This window comes from Trachemys scripta, chromosome 6, assembly GCF_013100865.1.
Source record: "Trachemys scripta elegans isolate TJP31775 chromosome 6, CAS_Tse_1.0, whole genome shotgun sequence".
Taxonomy (NCBI): Eukaryota; Metazoa; Chordata; order Testudines; family Emydidae; genus Trachemys; species Trachemys scripta.
In genome coordinates, this window is record NC_048303.1 from 123,050,990 (window position 1) to 123,068,568 (window position 17,579).

General features: G+C 42.2%; 1 protein-coding gene across 1 annotated transcript in view; it reads left to right on the forward strand.

The window, feature by feature from the left end:
* Positions 1 to 17,579, forward strand: part of PIGG (phosphatidylinositol glycan anchor biosynthesis class G) — a 121,221-nt gene that overhangs the window by 18,794 nt on the left and 84,848 nt on the right. Inside the window, exons 3-6 of the mRNA XM_034773803.1 lie at positions 492 to 701; positions 3,031 to 3,219; positions 7,681 to 7,822; positions 13,492 to 13,704. Coding sequence (XP_034629694.1) covers positions 492 to 701; positions 3,031 to 3,219; positions 7,681 to 7,822; positions 13,492 to 13,704 — 754 coding nt within the window. The remainder of the gene's footprint in view (positions 1 to 491; positions 702 to 3,030; positions 3,220 to 7,680; positions 7,823 to 13,491; positions 13,705 to 17,579) is intronic.

Consider the following 17,579-nt stretch of genomic DNA (forward strand, 5'->3'; position numbering starts at 1 on the left):
TGATGGGTAATGTGTCCGGGTCTTTTGGGGTTGGTCGATCTTTATATATAATAAGGTTTAACCCTCACTATATTAGACTTGGCTGTCTGGGTGGGAGCCAGAGGCTGGATTGCTTAAAGAGAACTGTGTCCTGGCTTCTTGGTAATCAGGAGGGCATTACAGAAGTTGTTTAGTTACTAGCTTGGTGGAACCTAATTATAGATTAAACCACCAGTTGTGGGGATCGTCTGCCCTATTCTTTGCAGTTTGCCCTGAATGAGCATTCTCAGTATAGCCCCTCCAGCGACCACAGTCAGAGACAGGATACTGGACTCTGGTATGGCAATTCATGGGTTAATTCATTTATTAGGCTTTGACATTGTAAACCTGATTCTCCCCTCCTCCCCCCCCGCCCACCTGGCCACTGTTAATTTTACCTCATTATTTTTTCACACAAGTATCAAATGTTTCCTTAGCTTCTGCTGTTTACTTTACTTTCTTTATTTATCTAGGCCTTGATGACTGGTAGCATACCTGGCTTCATTGATGTTATCATGAACCTTAATTCTCCAGCACTCTTGGAAGACAACCTGATATGGCAGGCAAAAACAGCTGGGAAAAGAATAATCTTTTATGGTGACGACACTTGGGTTAAACTGTTTCCAAAGCATTTTGTGGAATATGATGGAACAACATCATTTTTTGTGTCAGATTATACTGAGGTAAGACGCTTTTACAAAGTCAAATTATATATTGAGCGCACACATTTTTCAAACCTTTAGTGAATACTTTCTTCTCAAAAACCATTGGCCATGTTTTGGAGTATGCAAGACATTGGCTACTAATTGAAAACTGGACTGATATACCCTATTTTTAAAAAGTATTCACAGTATGAAACTAGGGATTTTGCTGTTCCCATGAATTTCATGTGGAAGGTGCTTGGATACTATAATCATGGGGGAGCAATAGAAAATCCTTAGTATAGCTGATGTTCATTTAAAAAAACAGTTTTTCCAGGCCTAATTAACTTGAAAAGAGTAAACATATGCCATTTCGTTTGTCCATTAATGTGCAGGAGGTCTGTGAATAACTCCTCTTTAATATTCATGTGATTTACCCACAAAGCTTTGTCGTGGTGGGAGACTAGATCATTTTGTGGAATTTTAAACAAAGCTAGACATGTTTTCAGTCCACTCACCTATCCCATAGTACAAACCAATATTAAAAAGTCTGTTAGTATAGCTAGGATCTCTGATCATGCAGCTATCAAAAATATCCAGTTTTGTCTAGATTGTCATGTGCTCTAACATGGCTGTGTACTGGCATAGGAGGGATAAAGGGTTCTGTCCACTTGTGCAGTCCTGTAAAGGCTACCCATGTTGCAGCTTTGGGTGCTTAAGCAAGCCCAGGGGCTCCCTCCTCTGAGCAACTGGTTGCAGAAGGCCAGGGGTGTGGTAGCCAGCTGGCTGCATGGGGGAAATGTACAGCTCCTACATGAGAGTGCTGCAAACTATTTTTCCCTGCACCCATTCCATTGCAATGCAGAAGCCCTGGGAGGAACTGTGGTTCTTAAACAAAATGCCTCTTTGTGCTCCTATGGGGCAGTGCAGTGGCAGATGTAAGCAGGATACTGCACTGGTTTGTTCCTTTTACATAAGCCTGTTTGTGCTAAACTCTCCATCTTGTTCTAAAGGATCATATTACAGTGGCAGGGATTGAACGATTTCGGGGTTGGAAGTCTGGGACCAGTGGCAAAAGTGCAGTCACAGTGTTGAAGGTTTGATTTCTCACGCATCACCAACAACAGAAATTAATGCAGTTGAACATTAGAAAACAGGGTCTCCTGCCACACACCTATCACCTCCCCCCACACACATTGCCCTCTCCTGGCCAGTTGTCTGTCTTTGCATCTTAAAAATCATGTAAGTCTAATTACTGTGTTCTGTTCCCCCACTTCATTTCTGACATGATTTTAGTGGCTTAAAGGACTACCAAAGCTAGAACCAGTGCTATCTGCCATGCCAAATTTTTAATCCCATTGTATCGATAGTATTAGAAAGCATTGATTTTTGTATAGCTCCTGTGGTTCGTGCGATTATTTTAGCAAAAAGGGAGAAGGGAAGTAATCAAGTTTTGAAGTCACTTGTTTTCGTGTGTTGAATGTTACACTGGAAAAACTTCCACCATTTCAGTTAATATTTGGAAGTTGTGATTCCTTCTTCCAGTAAACCGTGAGACCGTTAGGTGGCTGCTGCCATACGTATTTTCTATTTCCATGTTTGAAAAGCTAACTCTTTTCTTTTTTGTTAGGCCTACAGGAGTTAGTGGAAATTGTTTTTTCACCACTTAACTACATTAGATACACATTGCTCCTCTAGAAACGTTGACATGATCTGAAGTTTTCAGTGTGTATTATTCCATTGTTTCAAGGCCTTGATTGCTCAATAGACAAGTTAGTATTGAACTTTTGAAATGAGAAGAACTTAGAATGAATGTAAAACTCAAAATAGGCTGTCAAATTGAATAGAAAGTTTAAAAACTTGAAATTGTATCGAGAGTGAATAGGAAGGGAGGGGCTGGGCTCCTCCAATGAAAACCAGTAGAAGCACAAAAGAGTTAATATTAGACAGTACTCCCTACTGACCAGTAGGGAAGGAGATAGAGGTGAAAGACAGGGGAGTAAGGGAGGAAAATTAGTTAAAAGGTTAAACTGTTCTTTTTTTAAGAAAAGGAATGCCCTTTAGTGGCTTGACAGCCCTGTTTTCTTTGATTTTTATATATACATTCTTATCTGTTTTGGGGTCTCTTCAGCTGAAAGGGGTGAAGCGGGGGCCAAGACTTTTAAAAGTGGGTACCTACAGTTAAGTTCCGGGCTTCAAGCTGATTTACACAGCAAATATGGCTTTCAAAATTGGTGAGCACCCTGCAGTTCTCACTTAACTTCTATGGAACTTGAACGTGTGGTGCCAAATGAAGCAACTTAATTTTCCTTTACTTGTTGTAGAATAGGAAGATGTGATTTTTCTAAAATGTTTTGCTTTCATCTACAAGGTCGATGATAACGTTACCAGGCATTTGGATAGTGTCTTAAAAAGAGAAGACTGGGATATACTAATACTTCACTACCTAGGATTGGACCATATTGGTCATCTGACTGGACCAAACAGCCCTTTGGTGGGACCAAAGCTTTATGAAATGGATAACATCCTCAAGAAGATTCATACTTCACTCCTCTCAAAGGTGAAACACTTACTTCTGGACACAAATCTAATAGTGATAGACTAACACTGCTGTAATATTCCCGGAAGACTAAGGTGATAGTTATTTCAGTATACTTCAAATGGGAGTGTCTTACTCTCCAGGAAGTATGTAATGCTGTAGCAATATTTCCTGTTTTTAAAGATTTTACTTTCACAACTTTTATTAACAGATGTTCTTGAGTACACTAGCCAAGACTTTGAAAAGCAGATGCCTAAAGTTAGGTGCGTAAAGGCATATTTAGGCTCCTAAATATAACCTGCTTTTCAAAAGTGGTGGTGAGCACCCAGGAGCTGCTATTGAAGTCATAGGAAGAAAAGACTGTCAAAACTCTGCAGGATCAGGTCCTATTTTAAAATGTTCAAGCTATTACAATACTATACAAGCACAACCAATCAAATGTGATAAGGAGTATCGACCTAAATAACTTGAATTTGGGTGCAATGTATTTCCATTCTGCGATGCTAGCAATTGTGCGTATGTTTCAGATCAATGTTAACACACAAGAACACTCAGTGAAAGTTCAGCTATAACTAACACAAAGCTACAAAAATGAGGAAATGAAGTTAAAGCATCTAACAGAACTCCACTGAAAGCTGCTATTTTGCTACTAGAACCATCATGTGCTTGGACTCCTGGGGTTATTTTGTGCCAAAAAATTAAAAATTCTGCGTACCATATTTTATTTGTCAAAATAACACTATCTTCATGCCAGTTTCACTCATTTTGGTAATTGATTTCAAAATCCCTGTCAGCAAGTATGTCTGTAACAATATAGACGACAAAAAAGATTCAGGAAATGTTTTTTGACAAATAGATTCCTTACTAGGCATCTTAATACAAAATTTTGAGTAATAATTCATTTAATCCACAATACAGAAATGTGTTTCCTGCACCCTTTGGAAGCAGTGAAAAGGCTTGGGGGAGTCAGGGGTAATGGAGGAGCTGAGGGAGAGGAAAATAATTGCTTGGGAAGGAACCTGGGAGTGAACTTGGAGGGTTGTTCGGTGTGGGTGGGAGAAGTGTGGAACAGTTTGGGGTTTTTTTTGGGGGGGGTGAGGAGGGATTGTTCTAGAGTTGGGGGGCCTCCTCCATGCAGACCCTGGTTGACTCCTAGCCTTTCCCATTCAGTCAGGCACATCTGCCCCTGTCCCCATGTGTCCCTGCATCTCCACTCCCCATTCAGCCAGACATAGCTGCCTCTGCCCCCTTGTGGTCCTGCATCCTCTCACCCATTCAGCCCCAGCTCAATGTTAGCCCCTCACTAGCTCCTGTGCTCCTGCCCCAGTCTGTCTCCCCACTAGCCCATCTGTGTGACCCACCCCCAGTAGCCTTGTGTGCCCTGCTCTGTCAGTCCACCCCACATGTTGTGCCTCCTCACCTGGCTCCGCATGCAGGGCGCTGTGAGGAAGGCAGCCTCCCTCTCCGCAACTGCTCTGGCCTGAGAGCCAGCTGCCTTCTCTTCTGGTGTTGCAGCAGCCCCTGGTAGGCAAAAGGTGTAACTACAGCATGAGCCCTCTTGCAGCTTCCCTTTGCCTTCCTTTCAGAATCAATTATTCAGCAGGGGGAGGAGGAAATCTGTGGGGAACATTAATTCTGCGCTTGTGTAGTGGCGCAGAATTCCCCCAGTAGTACGTTGCTGTAGACATACTGCAACCTTAACTCTGTCCCAGCAGGAATGCCAGTTTCCCAGCACTTCAACACCAGCACCACCACAAATAGCTCTGCCTTCATCACCTCTATCCTTTCTGCACAGTTCTGGGGAATCACACTCCTTAATATATGGCGTGGGAAGGGAAAGTGGGTCCTGGAAAGCTGTTACCCTTACTGGGGCAGAGTTATGGTGGTGTATTGTCTGTGGTGAAGTTTGTTTCTAGGTGGAGGAACCGAGAGTATAAACGATTGAATGACTTGACTTCATTTCCTTGCTCTTATGCTTTTGTTGGTATGATGTGTAATGAAATTTGAACTGACAGTTTATGTATTTTCTAGTCTTAAGATTGAGAGGATCTCTAGCCAAAACAGTGTCTACTTTCACGAAGCCCAGGATTTTTGTGCAAGTGCCCAGCAAAAAAATCAAAATCCTCAAAGCTACCTAGTTGGCTCAGGAGCTCCACTAAAATAAGAGACACTTTCACAAAGAATCCCTTCATCATGAAAGTAGCTGCTGCTTTGAAGATTTTCCTCTGTAACACAGCACAAATGCTCATGGACTAGAAAAACAATTTCCTTCCACTCTATAAGGCCCCTGTTTTAGGCAGAGGGCACAGCTGGAAGCATGTGACAAAAGCCAATATTCTACTGCAATCCTAATGTTCAAAAGTGCAGCTGATTTTTTTTCTGAAAACGAAAGTTGTGTGTTCTACTTAGGTGGTTTTTTGTTGTTGTGTTTTTTTGGTTGACTCCAAGGCTAGTAGTTTCGGAAAGGCTCTCCTCCACAGCAACGCCTCCGTTCACAAAGAACAGGACTAACTCCTGAGCTAGCTGATTACTCTGAAAATCCTCGTATTTGTTAGAGTAGCTATTGTTTTGTCTCGGATCCTTTTCTCTTTTGAAACCATTCATTTGGCTCAAGAGCTCCACACTTGATTTGGCCGACCAGTTTAATGAAATCCAGAATCATCAGCATGGTAGCTGTTGTTTTTAGGGTGACCAGACGTCCTGATATTTAGGCGTTTGTCCCACGTCCTGACGGACGTTTGGTGGGGACGCAATTTGTCCCGATATTTCGCACTCCTGGTGTGTGTTTTTTTTTTTTTTTTTCCCACCCCTCTGCCGGTGGGACTCCGTTGTTGTTGTTTTTTGCTCCGCCGCCGGGACCCCGCCGCCCCCCATGTGTCCCGATATTTTCTTCTTCCCATCTGGTCACCCTAGTTGTTTTCAGGAAGATCATTATTTCCATGAAACGGAGTTTATTCAGGAATGGAGTTGCTGAACTTGAAGTATGGTTTCATGAAGAACATAACTTCTCAATGCAGTAGTTAATCCTTTGTTGAAAGTCTTCTAATGCTCACAAGTGCCCCTGAACTAGTAATATGCAGTTTGTGTGCACTGCTTTAGCCTTCAACTTTGGATGCAGGAAAAGTTACTGAGAGCATAAAATAAAGTAGTGTTACACTCTTTAATTGTTATAAAGATTTCTGCATACAGCATCAAAGAGAAGTAGCTATTGTAAATCAAGTTTTCTGTTAGCACTTAAGGATTCAGTTATAAGGTTTTTTTTGGTAAATAGTATAACCCCAGAAAGACTCCCAAACTCCGTATGTACAATTTTTCAGTTTTATGTTTATATTTTAAGCTAGAAGGACCCAAAATATCCTGAGACTCAAAACAGACTTCTTAAGATCAATTTTTAATTGGTTAGAACTCAAGCATATTGATTTTCTCTAAGGTTTATCAAAATTCAAGCTTAGTTTAGTTTTTGGTGTGAAAGTATCTGCCCCACATTTTCATCAGAGCTTGAACTCCTATTTTCAGTGCAAGATAGAACACGACCTTCCATATGGTGTTGGAATGGCCTGGCATAATTCATTAATAGATAATCAATAGAGTTGTTAATATGCAAATATAACCCTAAAAGCTTTAGGACATTTTGAAAAATATAAAACTTATAAAACCACTTACTCAAACAGAGCAAGTATTGCATTTATCATTGGAGACTACAAATATACCATGTCTGATTTTTACATTAAAGACAAAATAATTTTTCTTCAATTTTTATTTTAATTTATTAGCTTAACTCATTGGAGGGTTTCACTTAAACTCCCTCTGCTTCTCCCCTCCCACAACAAAAATAAATCGTGTCAGATATCTGCCTGAAGACATCTGAGTCATGAGTGAATGGAAAGAGGATATTGGAATGTAAATACCTTCTAAAAGTTCATTAGACTTCACCTTGATTTTAGGTTCTTGTCCTAATATACAATACATGATTAATATTGATGATTACTTGTTCTGCTAATTCAGTCTGAGTGTCCTTCAAATCTATTTAAATCCTGTTTTTTTTCTTACCAGGAGATACAGACTAGATTATATCATCTTTAATTCCTTTATGAACTCTTAAATCCTGATGGGGTACTCCTTGACTTTCTAGCAACATTGTCAAGAGGCTGACTAGACCTTGATCAGTTTTTCTCTTTTGGGAAAAAAAAAAAAAAACAACTTTAAGAATTGGGGTTTTTCCTCTGCTATCCTTGCTTTAAAACTTCAAAATGAAGGAGAAGAGTGGAAGCAGTGTCAAAATCCGGCATGCTGGCAGTGTACCTGTACTGCAGGCAGCAGTTGCTGAGTGCATCTCTGCTAATCTGCTCTGGAAGCAGAGCCATTTTAAAAACAAATTATTAGAGGAAATATTTTTATTAAAATGGTAAAAATAATAAAATTCTTCTGAAGCATGTGCATGTCTGATATTACTGAAGCCTTTTTTTTTTATGTGAGTTGCAGGAAGAAGAATCTTCTTTGCCCAACTTACTTATTGTGTGTGGTGATCATGGGATGTCCGAAACAGGCAGTCATGGAGGTTCCTCAGAGGAAGAAGTTCAGACACCTCTGCTATTTATCAGCTCTGCTTTTGAAAAGAGAAATGGTAAGTGTCACAGATCCTAGCGAGTCCTCCTTTCTGGCTACCCACTAGGACTGCTGTGAGTAAGGTCACCATATGTCCGGGTTTTCCCAGATATGACCTACCTCTTCTTTAGGTCCTCTGATCTCTGTCCAAGTGGATTTTTGAAATGTGAACAAGTGTCCATAATTTCTTCTTGCTCATCCTTTTTCCAACATTGATTCTGGTAGAACTGCAATTCCTGATGTGCCCTAATAGCAGCGTGCGAGTTTACTGGTTTACCACCCTTACTTCCGCGCTGCTGCTGGTGGCGGCGCTGCCTTCAGAGCTGGGCAACTGGAGAACGGCAGCTGTTGGCTGGGTTCTCAGTTTCCCCAGCTCCAGTTCATCCTCTGAGTCCCTTTATAGACTCCTGCTGGGGTCGCCTGCTTCTTTTGTTGTGCCTTTATGTACTTTTCCACAGCTCTCAAACCCCCTTCCCTTTCGACAAGGGGAAGAAGTGTCTTCCATCTAGAACAAACCCATTGTCCCAAGGTGCTTTACTCTGAATAGACAATTGTTGAGTGCAGATCACTTACCATTATCTCTGGCCTATCATGCTAATTTATGGTGGATCCACATACATGTAGGCTTTCCTTGACACGGTAACTTCATGATACAATTTCATAAAATATCCACACTTCAGAAGTGGTACAGACAGAACCCCCACTTTGTCACAGTAAGGATTGAAGAATTTCAGTCTCTTATTGTATTAAAAAAACCTATTCAGAACTGTACGTTTGTAGGTGATTTTTAAACAGTCTTTTAGAATATGCTTTCATCTCTAGTTTAGTTCATAATGGCTCTAAACTTTCAGGTTCAAAGTTTTGTTATACATTGGTGTAGAGCGTTAAGTTACATAAGACACTTTCTCTTTACAGACAGTTTAACAAGGTTTTGCGTTAGTAGAGAAATAAACTGTAACACATTGGCCATGTGTGTTTACTATCCTTGGTGTGCATTGATGTCCTGCTAAAACATGACCTCTGCGTTTTAGCCTCTTAAGAAACAATCTGTTTTCCATGTGGCCATCACTTTAGGACTGGCTAACTTCCTACAGGATTTAGGAGTCTATTAAAGGGGTCTTTTCTGAAGAGGTAGGCTGATTATTGGCCACTAGGAGACAAGATTGGAACTGAATTCCTGCTTGAAGTGAGTTCTGCCTAACCTTGCCTTTCCCTGAGAAGAACTTTTTCCTGCCCTTCTCTTGTGCCCCAGATCAGTGGTGGGGGAATAAATGTCCATTCCCGGTCTGAGTGGGAAGATTAAAGACTGGAGTGGTGGTGGTAGGGAGAGAAGTGGAGCTCTTGCTGTAGAGGGGCAAGAGGTTGAAATACTGACAATGTGGATGCTTGGCTCCAATCCCCGAATGCAGAATGCTGAGAACGAGTGTAGTCATTCTATTGGTCACGTTTCTAATTGTACAGCACTAAAGGTTTTTCTGATTGACACCACATTCCATTGTGATCCATAGTAAGAGGAAAAGGGAGGGAATGTCACAGTGGCTTGTTTGTGTTTATAAAGATATTTATTCTACGGTTTGCATAACTTTTAATTACCTTCAAACACTTTGTCCAAATAATCAATTAAATTAAGTTACAGTGAGATAAATTTGCTCTTCCATATCATTCTGTCCCTTGCTCCCTGGCCTCCCGCCACCCATTTGCTATGACAACTGACTTTCTTGCTTTTAAATCTTGCCCTCAGATATTTGGCTTAGTCCTCTTGCTGGAGGTTACTTCAGCACAGCTGATGCACTTCCATCTGCAGAGCTGGAGTCCAGCTGATGCACTCAACACTGTGTCAACAGGGGCAGTTGGGTTGCTTTCAGATATTGAACTAACCAAATCAAGAGCTGATTGTTGCTCCCAGTTACATTTGATCAATGTCAGCGGCATGACACCTTGAAGAGTCTTGTGAAATTATGGCATTTTGTCCCTTGATATTTGTGTTACTAATAGTGAGCCTTGCAACTCGTATGTAGCTTTCCCTTGCTATCCGTTCCCTCTCGAGTTGGAATTTTAGTCACTCTTTTTAAATGGTCTTACTCTTGCAAATGAGCAAATAATTCAGGCTATGTTTAATTTGGTAGATCTGGTTTATGCAAATGGGGTAATCCTACTGGCAGTTATCTTTGAATTAGTGTGCTGGTCAAGTATTACTTGTGTAACCTATTAGGGAGATGCAAATCCCAATTGTTACTAAATAAGTTTGGTATAATCTACATAGCAACCAATTGTTACCAATCAAGTATACCAGTGGGTAACTTTTTGTCTTTAATGACAGGTTTCAGGTAGCAGCCGTGTTAGTCTGTATCCGCAAAAAGAAGAACAAATCTTTGTTAGTCTCTAAGGTGCCACAAGTACTCCTGTTCTTCTTTTTGTCTTTAATGACATTCTGAAAGTTGCTGAGACTAGCGTGCAAGGATTACATGAAAGAAGATTTAAGGATTGTAGGTGGCATTTTGAATGAGCATGGGAATAAATAGGAACCGTCTGTGACATTCTGCTTAGGACTCCCAGCACTGTAAGCCCCTGTTATCCCTCTGTCTCAGCAAATGAGAGCTTTGTTGCTGCTAAACTATGCATTAGGCCCCTGCCCAGCAGCCTGTCTGCCTTGCCAGCAAACTCCTCAAGGCTTTGCCAGTTTAAATTTTGCCTTACAGGTAACAATCTGTGAACATGAGTTCCCCAGAGATGTCTCCCTGCAGTGTCTGTTCTCCCTTGCTGGACACCCACAGAAATTGTTTCCTGCCTCCAGACACATCAGTCTGTTAGGTTTTGCCGACGTAAGTGGAAGTGTAGACATGGCCTCTGTTCCTCATTAATAAACTTTTTTTTTAGTTTTACTACAAACCATCTCAGCACTGTTATATTGAAGTACGTGAGAGTCTTCAGCAAACCTATGTCGCTCAGGGGTGTGAGAAAAGCACGCCCCCCAGCAACATACATTTTGCTAGCATAAGTGCTCGTATGCACAGCATTATGTTGGTTGGAGACGCTTTCCTACCTACATAGCTACCACCTCTCATTTAGGTGGTTTTATTATGTCGACGGGAGAGCTCTCTCCTGTAGGCATAGTGCAGCTACACGAGCGGCTTTACAGTGGCACAACTGTATCGGTACAGCTGTGCTGCCGTAAACTTGCTAGTGTAGACATGACCAGAGATTTAAGTGATTCTAAGCAAGAATAAGAGACAGTTATGGTTACAAACAAAACCTGTTTTCAGTCACTAAAACTTAATTTTAGCAAGTTATAATCTTTACACAAGCAGGTTTCTCACTTAGATCAAGTTACCAGCAGCTCCTGCCTTTCAGGCCAAGAGAATCCCCTCTTCATATGCTCAGAGGGTTCTGTTCCCTATGTCTTCTAAGTCATAGCTAACTCCAATGGCTTTTTGCTCCCTTGTATTTTCCAAAGTCCATTGTCTTTGTCTTTAGAGTCAGGGTGATCTGTTGGGAAGCAGGATTCAGACTCTGGGGTCCCCAAGTGTGCGAACTAAACTGATTTCACATCCTCCTCATAATTTGCTCCTCTTCTAGGTTTGATTACTTTGTTTACCTTCTGTGTAATTGTCCTTTCATTGTTCTCTGCCTGTAAACCCTCTGGTCAAAGTCCCTCTGTCTAGGGCAGGCTGGGTTTATGGATTGCTTTCCAAACACGTTTTAAGAACCTGTTTCCAGTGCATGCCTATGACTCTTTGTATGCAACCCACAATGATTTCCAGGACCAGCGTTTCACTGGTTTACATATGATACCTTACATGGCACCCTTTAGATTAGGAGTGGGAAAACTTTTTGGCCTGAGGGCCACATCGGGGTTCTGAAATTGTATGGAGTGTCGGGTAGGGAAGGCTGTGCCTCCCCGAACAGCCTGGCCCCCGCCCCCTATCTGCCCCCTCCCATTTCCCCTCCCCGACTGCCCCCCTCAGAACCTCCAACCCATCTAACCCCCCCGTTCCTTGTCCCCTGACCGCCCCTCTAGGACCCCGCCCCCTATCCAACCCCTCCTGCTCCCATTTCCCCTGACTGCCGTGACCCCTATCTACACCCCTGCCCCCCCCAGGACTCCCATGCCTATCCAACTCTTGCTGTCCCCCCCACTCCCTGAACCTCCACCCCATCCAACCGCTCCCCATCCCCTGACTGCCCCCCGGGACCTTCTGCCCCTTATCCAATCCCCCTGCTCCCTGCCCCCCTTACCATGCCGCTCAGAGCCTGGCCGTAGTAGGGTGACCAGACGTCCCGATATTTAGCCGTTTGTCCCACGTCCCGGCGGGATTCTTCCCACTTTCCCCCTCCCCGCCATGTGTCCCGATATTTTCTTCATCCCATCTGGTCACCCTGGGCTGGAGCCAGCCTCATCGCCATGCTGCTCGGCGGGAGCTCGCAGCCCCAGCACCCAGAGCGCTGGCAGCACAGCGGGCTGAGGCTGTGAGGGAGAGGAGACGGGACGGGACGGGGGCTAGCCTCCCCGGCTGGGAGCTCAAGGGCCGGGGAGGACGGTCCTGTGGGCCGTAGTTTGCCCTCCTTTGCTTTAGATACATATTATGGCAACAGTGTGTTGGGACACTGTGTGTGTGTCAGGCCTGATATAAGTTGCAGTATGGTGGACCCTCTGCCAGTTGGCGTTAAGGGGCTCTTAGGGTCACGCCATCAAAGCAAGACTAAAAATGAGACGAGAACTTCTAATGCTCTTACAAGGAGCTATCAGAGTAATAGATACTGTAGTGATCTTTTTTCAGGAAGTGTATTTATTTATAGCAAGACCCATCTTGGCTATTCTTGTATACACAAGCACTTCAAGTATCTTTTAAAATGCTTTCGTGTAGCTTGCAAGGCGCACACAAGGAAACACTGATAGTTTTCCAAAAAGTCAGAGTCTGACACAGCAAGCATTTAAGCTCATATGTACGCACACAGTAGCACTTACGTGAGTGAAGTTATTCATGTGTTGAAAGGTCTGTGGGATTGGCCTTGAGGCCCTAATCCTGCAAGCTGCAGCACGTGATGGTCCCCTGTGCAAAGCCTCATTGAAATCATTAGGCCTGCTTATGTGGAATAGCAGAATTGCAGCCTTAGTTCCTCCTGTTTAAATCTCTTGTGCTTTTTGCCTAGCATGTTAGAGTCCAGATATTAAGTCAGTCTTTGGGTGTCATCTCAATACAGATAAGTTTCAAGAAAACGATGAATATACATTATTTCAAATTATTAGTCACAGAATTTTTTAAATCCGAGAATAGTTCACAGTGTACACGTCAGTGAATGTCACCTCCAACTTCGTTAGAGTTTTATATATACAGGGATTGTCATGCACTTTCATAATGTGGACCACAACTTAGTTCAAAGATGGTTTCATGGACCACCCTGTCCTATTCATAATTACATGCATGCTTGCTAAAACTACAATAATTACTAATGTGGAAGAGTAACGTTACGTAAGAATTTAATAACACTTTTGCTGTCCTCTGTTGCGGTGCAGCAGCTGGAAAGGAAGAGGAGCTAGACTGTGACCAACGTTTTTTTTAAGCAGACCCTGATTTGGGAACATATCTGATCTAGCACATGAGCACATTCGGAGACTACCCAAGCTTGCAGCTCCACCTTCCAAATCAGAATAATTTTGTAATATAAGTATTCTCCTTCTTCTTCTAGGCCCTTTAAAACAGCCAGAACTTGTGCAACAGACGGACTTAGCTGCTACGTTGGCAATAGGTCTCGGCTTGCCAATTTCAAGAAACAGTGTTGGGAATATTATACTCTCCATTATAGAAGGGAAAACAATGAGAGAACAACTAAGGTTTTTGCATTTAAATGGGTTCCAGCTTAGTAGACTACTTCAGGAGAACATGCCTACATATGAAAAAGGTAAGTCAATTAAAGTTATTTTTCTGGTATCCAGCAGTGTCCTGTTTCTCTGTCAGCAGGAGACACTTAAACTTCAATTTGGGGTTTTTAGGAACAAGAACACAACTCACCAGTACAAACTGATAGGTCAGTCGAGGTGAGTTCTGAGAATAGTACCTGCTAAATTAAGCATATTAGTCATTGTTATTGCATGCCGTTTTAAATTAAGGTTCATAGATATGGGGTCAAGCTGCTAACCAAAGGGCAAGAGACATGATCAAATAAAGTAGGCATCTCATGTAAATTCAGATGTGACTGAAGTTCTATATGTAAATCCACGAATGAGGCACTCTGTGCGGGGGCTACTGACTTCCATGTAGTTAAAGAAATAATACCAAACTTTAGTGTTATGAGAGCACATGTTTCTCAATGGAGAAACATTAAATAAATTAGTAGCTCAGAATATATAGAGGCCTCATTCATCACTGTCAAAGCCAGCATAGAAATCTGTTGCTTGCTACCAGCACCTAGGGTTATTTAAGAAGAGACTGTTCTCCTAGCAGAAGGGAGAAAACTAAAGCTGTCAAAGAAATTTAGATTTCCACTCCTCCCACCAACAAAATCCCCAGCATATCAAAGGCAAAGGGAGCATTTGTGTAAGAGACATTATAATTTTTGTACAAGATGCCTCCTTTTGGTCTACCCTCTGCACTCAGTCTTAAGAAATGGCAGATGGTCACAAGTTATGTGTATACATACTTGTTCATGGACAAAAAGGTAGTCAGTGCCCAGTACAGAGAAACAGACCCCATGCATAACTTGCTAGCTATTGGAAAGGATTCAAACACAGCAGTTCAAAATCCAGAACTTTTTGCATCTACTGCAGAGAATTGCTGACTTGGGGTCAAAACAGGCATGACTCTGGCCGTAATTATACTATCATGGTAAAGATTTGCAAAGAACAAAAACCTCTTAGTATCAATGATCATCTGTAACCAGTTATCCCCAGTGAATAGCTGGTGCTATGCAATCTCCTCAATGGGATTTCTCAATGTGCTTGCAGAAATTCCTCCAGAGGCAATGCAAAATTAAGTGTCATTCGTGGATCACATCCAAACGGGTCTTTGTGGGCAGGCAAGTACAAATGTGCTGAAAGCCAGTCCAGTTTTCACTCTCAGCTAATCATGCACACTCACTATGGAAACATCCTGAAGGGAGGAGAGCATACCTAGAGGGTGAATTCCCCAATTCGAAGTATTTATCCCTTCAGCTTACTTGGACAGCTCTATCAGTTGCATGTTTTGGAAAAAGAAAACATAGACATGGCCATGTGGGGTCAGACCAGTGGTTCATAGTCCAGTATCTTGTCTGACAGTGGCCAGTAAAGGTGCAAGAGACCCTGTAGTGAGCAGTTATGACATAACATTCCCTTTGGGCAAGTTTCCTTGTACCTCCTGTTAGAGGTTGGCTTCTGAGCTGAAGCACAAGTATCTCTTCCTCCCAAAGCTGGGAGTAGCCAGGGGTCAAAGCTTCTCTGTGGCAATGGATATTATGCCCCAGGCAGAGAAAGATGTAATGTGTTTCAGGACCATTCGTACAGGATATAGAAAAGAATTAGTCTTTCTCCTACTTCTCCACTGGTCCAGAAAGCATTTCTGTGAACTTCATAGACAGCCTGTGACATCTCCAGGAAAGACTAGACTTTTTATAGCAGGGATCCCATTTCATTAGGACCTGGACCACCTATAATTAACAGCCTGTATCTTTGTACAGTGCTGTTTGTTGTACAGCAATGAGTCCTACAACTAAGCACCATAACAAAGTGGGTAGCTGCCCTTGCTGCTATTAGAGCTTGAGAAACCTTTATGCTCAAGGTAAATTCTTCTTTCCATAATTCCTGGAAAACAGTTATCCCATTTTGTTTCAATCCTTAGCACATCTTTAGAAGCGGGTGGCATAAATGGGCACTCCAAGAGCAATAAAAAATCTCAAGCATATGAAGTGAACACACGAATTGTTCCTTGTTCATCTCATTCCAACCAAAATGCCAGGCCTTAAGGCCTCAAAGTTGCACCAGGCAAGATGTAAAATCTTGCACCAGTTTACATGCTAAGTATCTGGGATACCATTCATGGAGGTTTTCAAGATACCTGACAGTGTAGGAGACAAATCTGAAGCTCATCAGAGGAAGTCTTGCAATTTAGGCTTCCATTCCTCTATACAAGCCTCCTTTGGTAGAAAAAGGTGTGACTGTATTGGATCTCACATACTTGTTTAAAATTACAAGGATTTGCTTTTTAGTGGCAACTTCTGTTTCTGCTGATAATTCTACCATAATAACGAAGTCTGCTTTATCCTTTATCCCTATGTCTGTGAATCACTGCTCACTACTTCCCACTTGTGATGATGAATGAGAAGAGAAGCTGTGCAGCAGAATGAGAAATTTCTTGCCTGCTAATTTTCTTTCTCTTAGCAGATTCTCTTCTCATTCAGCCCACTATGGTAGTCTGGTAAATGACTGGAATACAAAATATTTTTTTTCTCTAAAGAGAGACTTGAAGGCAATTTATATATTTAGGTTAGTTAATGTAATTTCAAGTTGTCTGAATGCTAATAGGTTGCTGGAGGGCTTCTACAGGTTTTAAAAAATTCTTCTAGTGGCCTGAGTTGAACAGCAGGGCTTAGATCATAAGAACGGCCCTACTGGGTCAGACCCAGGGTCCATCTAGCCCAATATCCTGTCTTCCGACAGTGGTCAGTGCAGGGTGCCCCAGAGGGAATGAACAGAACAGGTAATCATCAAGTGATCCATCCCCTGTCTCTCATTCCCAGCTTCTGACAACTGGAGCCTTGAGTACCAGTTGGATCGCCTCTGAATTCTACAGAGGAGATGCAATACTTATTTGTGATGGAGAAGCTGCTAACCAAAAATGAGTGGGGATAAGAAACCTTTTATTCAAGGAGGAGATTGGTTGTGAGTTGAAGTTTGCAAACACTGTGTTTTGGCCAGTTAAAAACTATGATGCCTTGAGTAATTTCAGATGATGGATATAAATATAAAGTAACATATTTTTCTAAAAGTAGTCTGAACTTTTCTTGTCCCTTGAGTCCAAAAGGAGTAGGATCTTTTGAAGGGGAAAATGATCAAGGAGTAACTGAGGCTAAGGTAGTGAACTGAAAAAAAATCTGTCCAGTGTGTAGCGTCAGCAATAAATGTATTAAATATGATGCTTGGGTGCCTGAAAAAAGGTAGGTGTGTGTGTATATATGTACGTATATCATCGGGAATCCCTCAAAGTTGAGGATGATTGTCTTTCGTGGATTGTCCATTTCAAGTGATCTGTGGATCCGTTGATGACTGATAAGGCCTATTCTGGAGCTGTAGACTCTGCCACATTGCAGACGTGTTTCCGAGCAGGGTGGGTGACCTTGGGGTATTAGTTTGGGCCATACCACGCACTTTCTCACTTCTGTTCTTCCGTTACATGTAGTCACATCTGATTTTCAAAGTGCTGAGTTCCCCATCTCAAGCAGTTCCTCCATTGTTGTTGGTCCTGGGTTATAAATTCCCACAAGTTGACGTTAATGTTGCATTTCCTCCTATTAGCCTTGAGGACATCCCTGTAACATTTTTTCTGCCCTCCTCTGAGGTTTTTCTGCCTTGGCTGAGTTGAGAGTAGAAGACTTGTTTTGGCAGTCTGGAATCAGGCATCCTGACAATGTGGCTTGCACAGTGAAGTTGATAATAAATAAATAATGGCCTCAATGCACGTAATATTAGCTTGCGAGAGGACGCTGATGTTAGTGTGTCTATCATCCCATTTGATTGCAGAATGTTATGCATACAGCATTGATACTTCTCCAGCGCCTTAAGATGTGTCATGTATGTTGTCCAC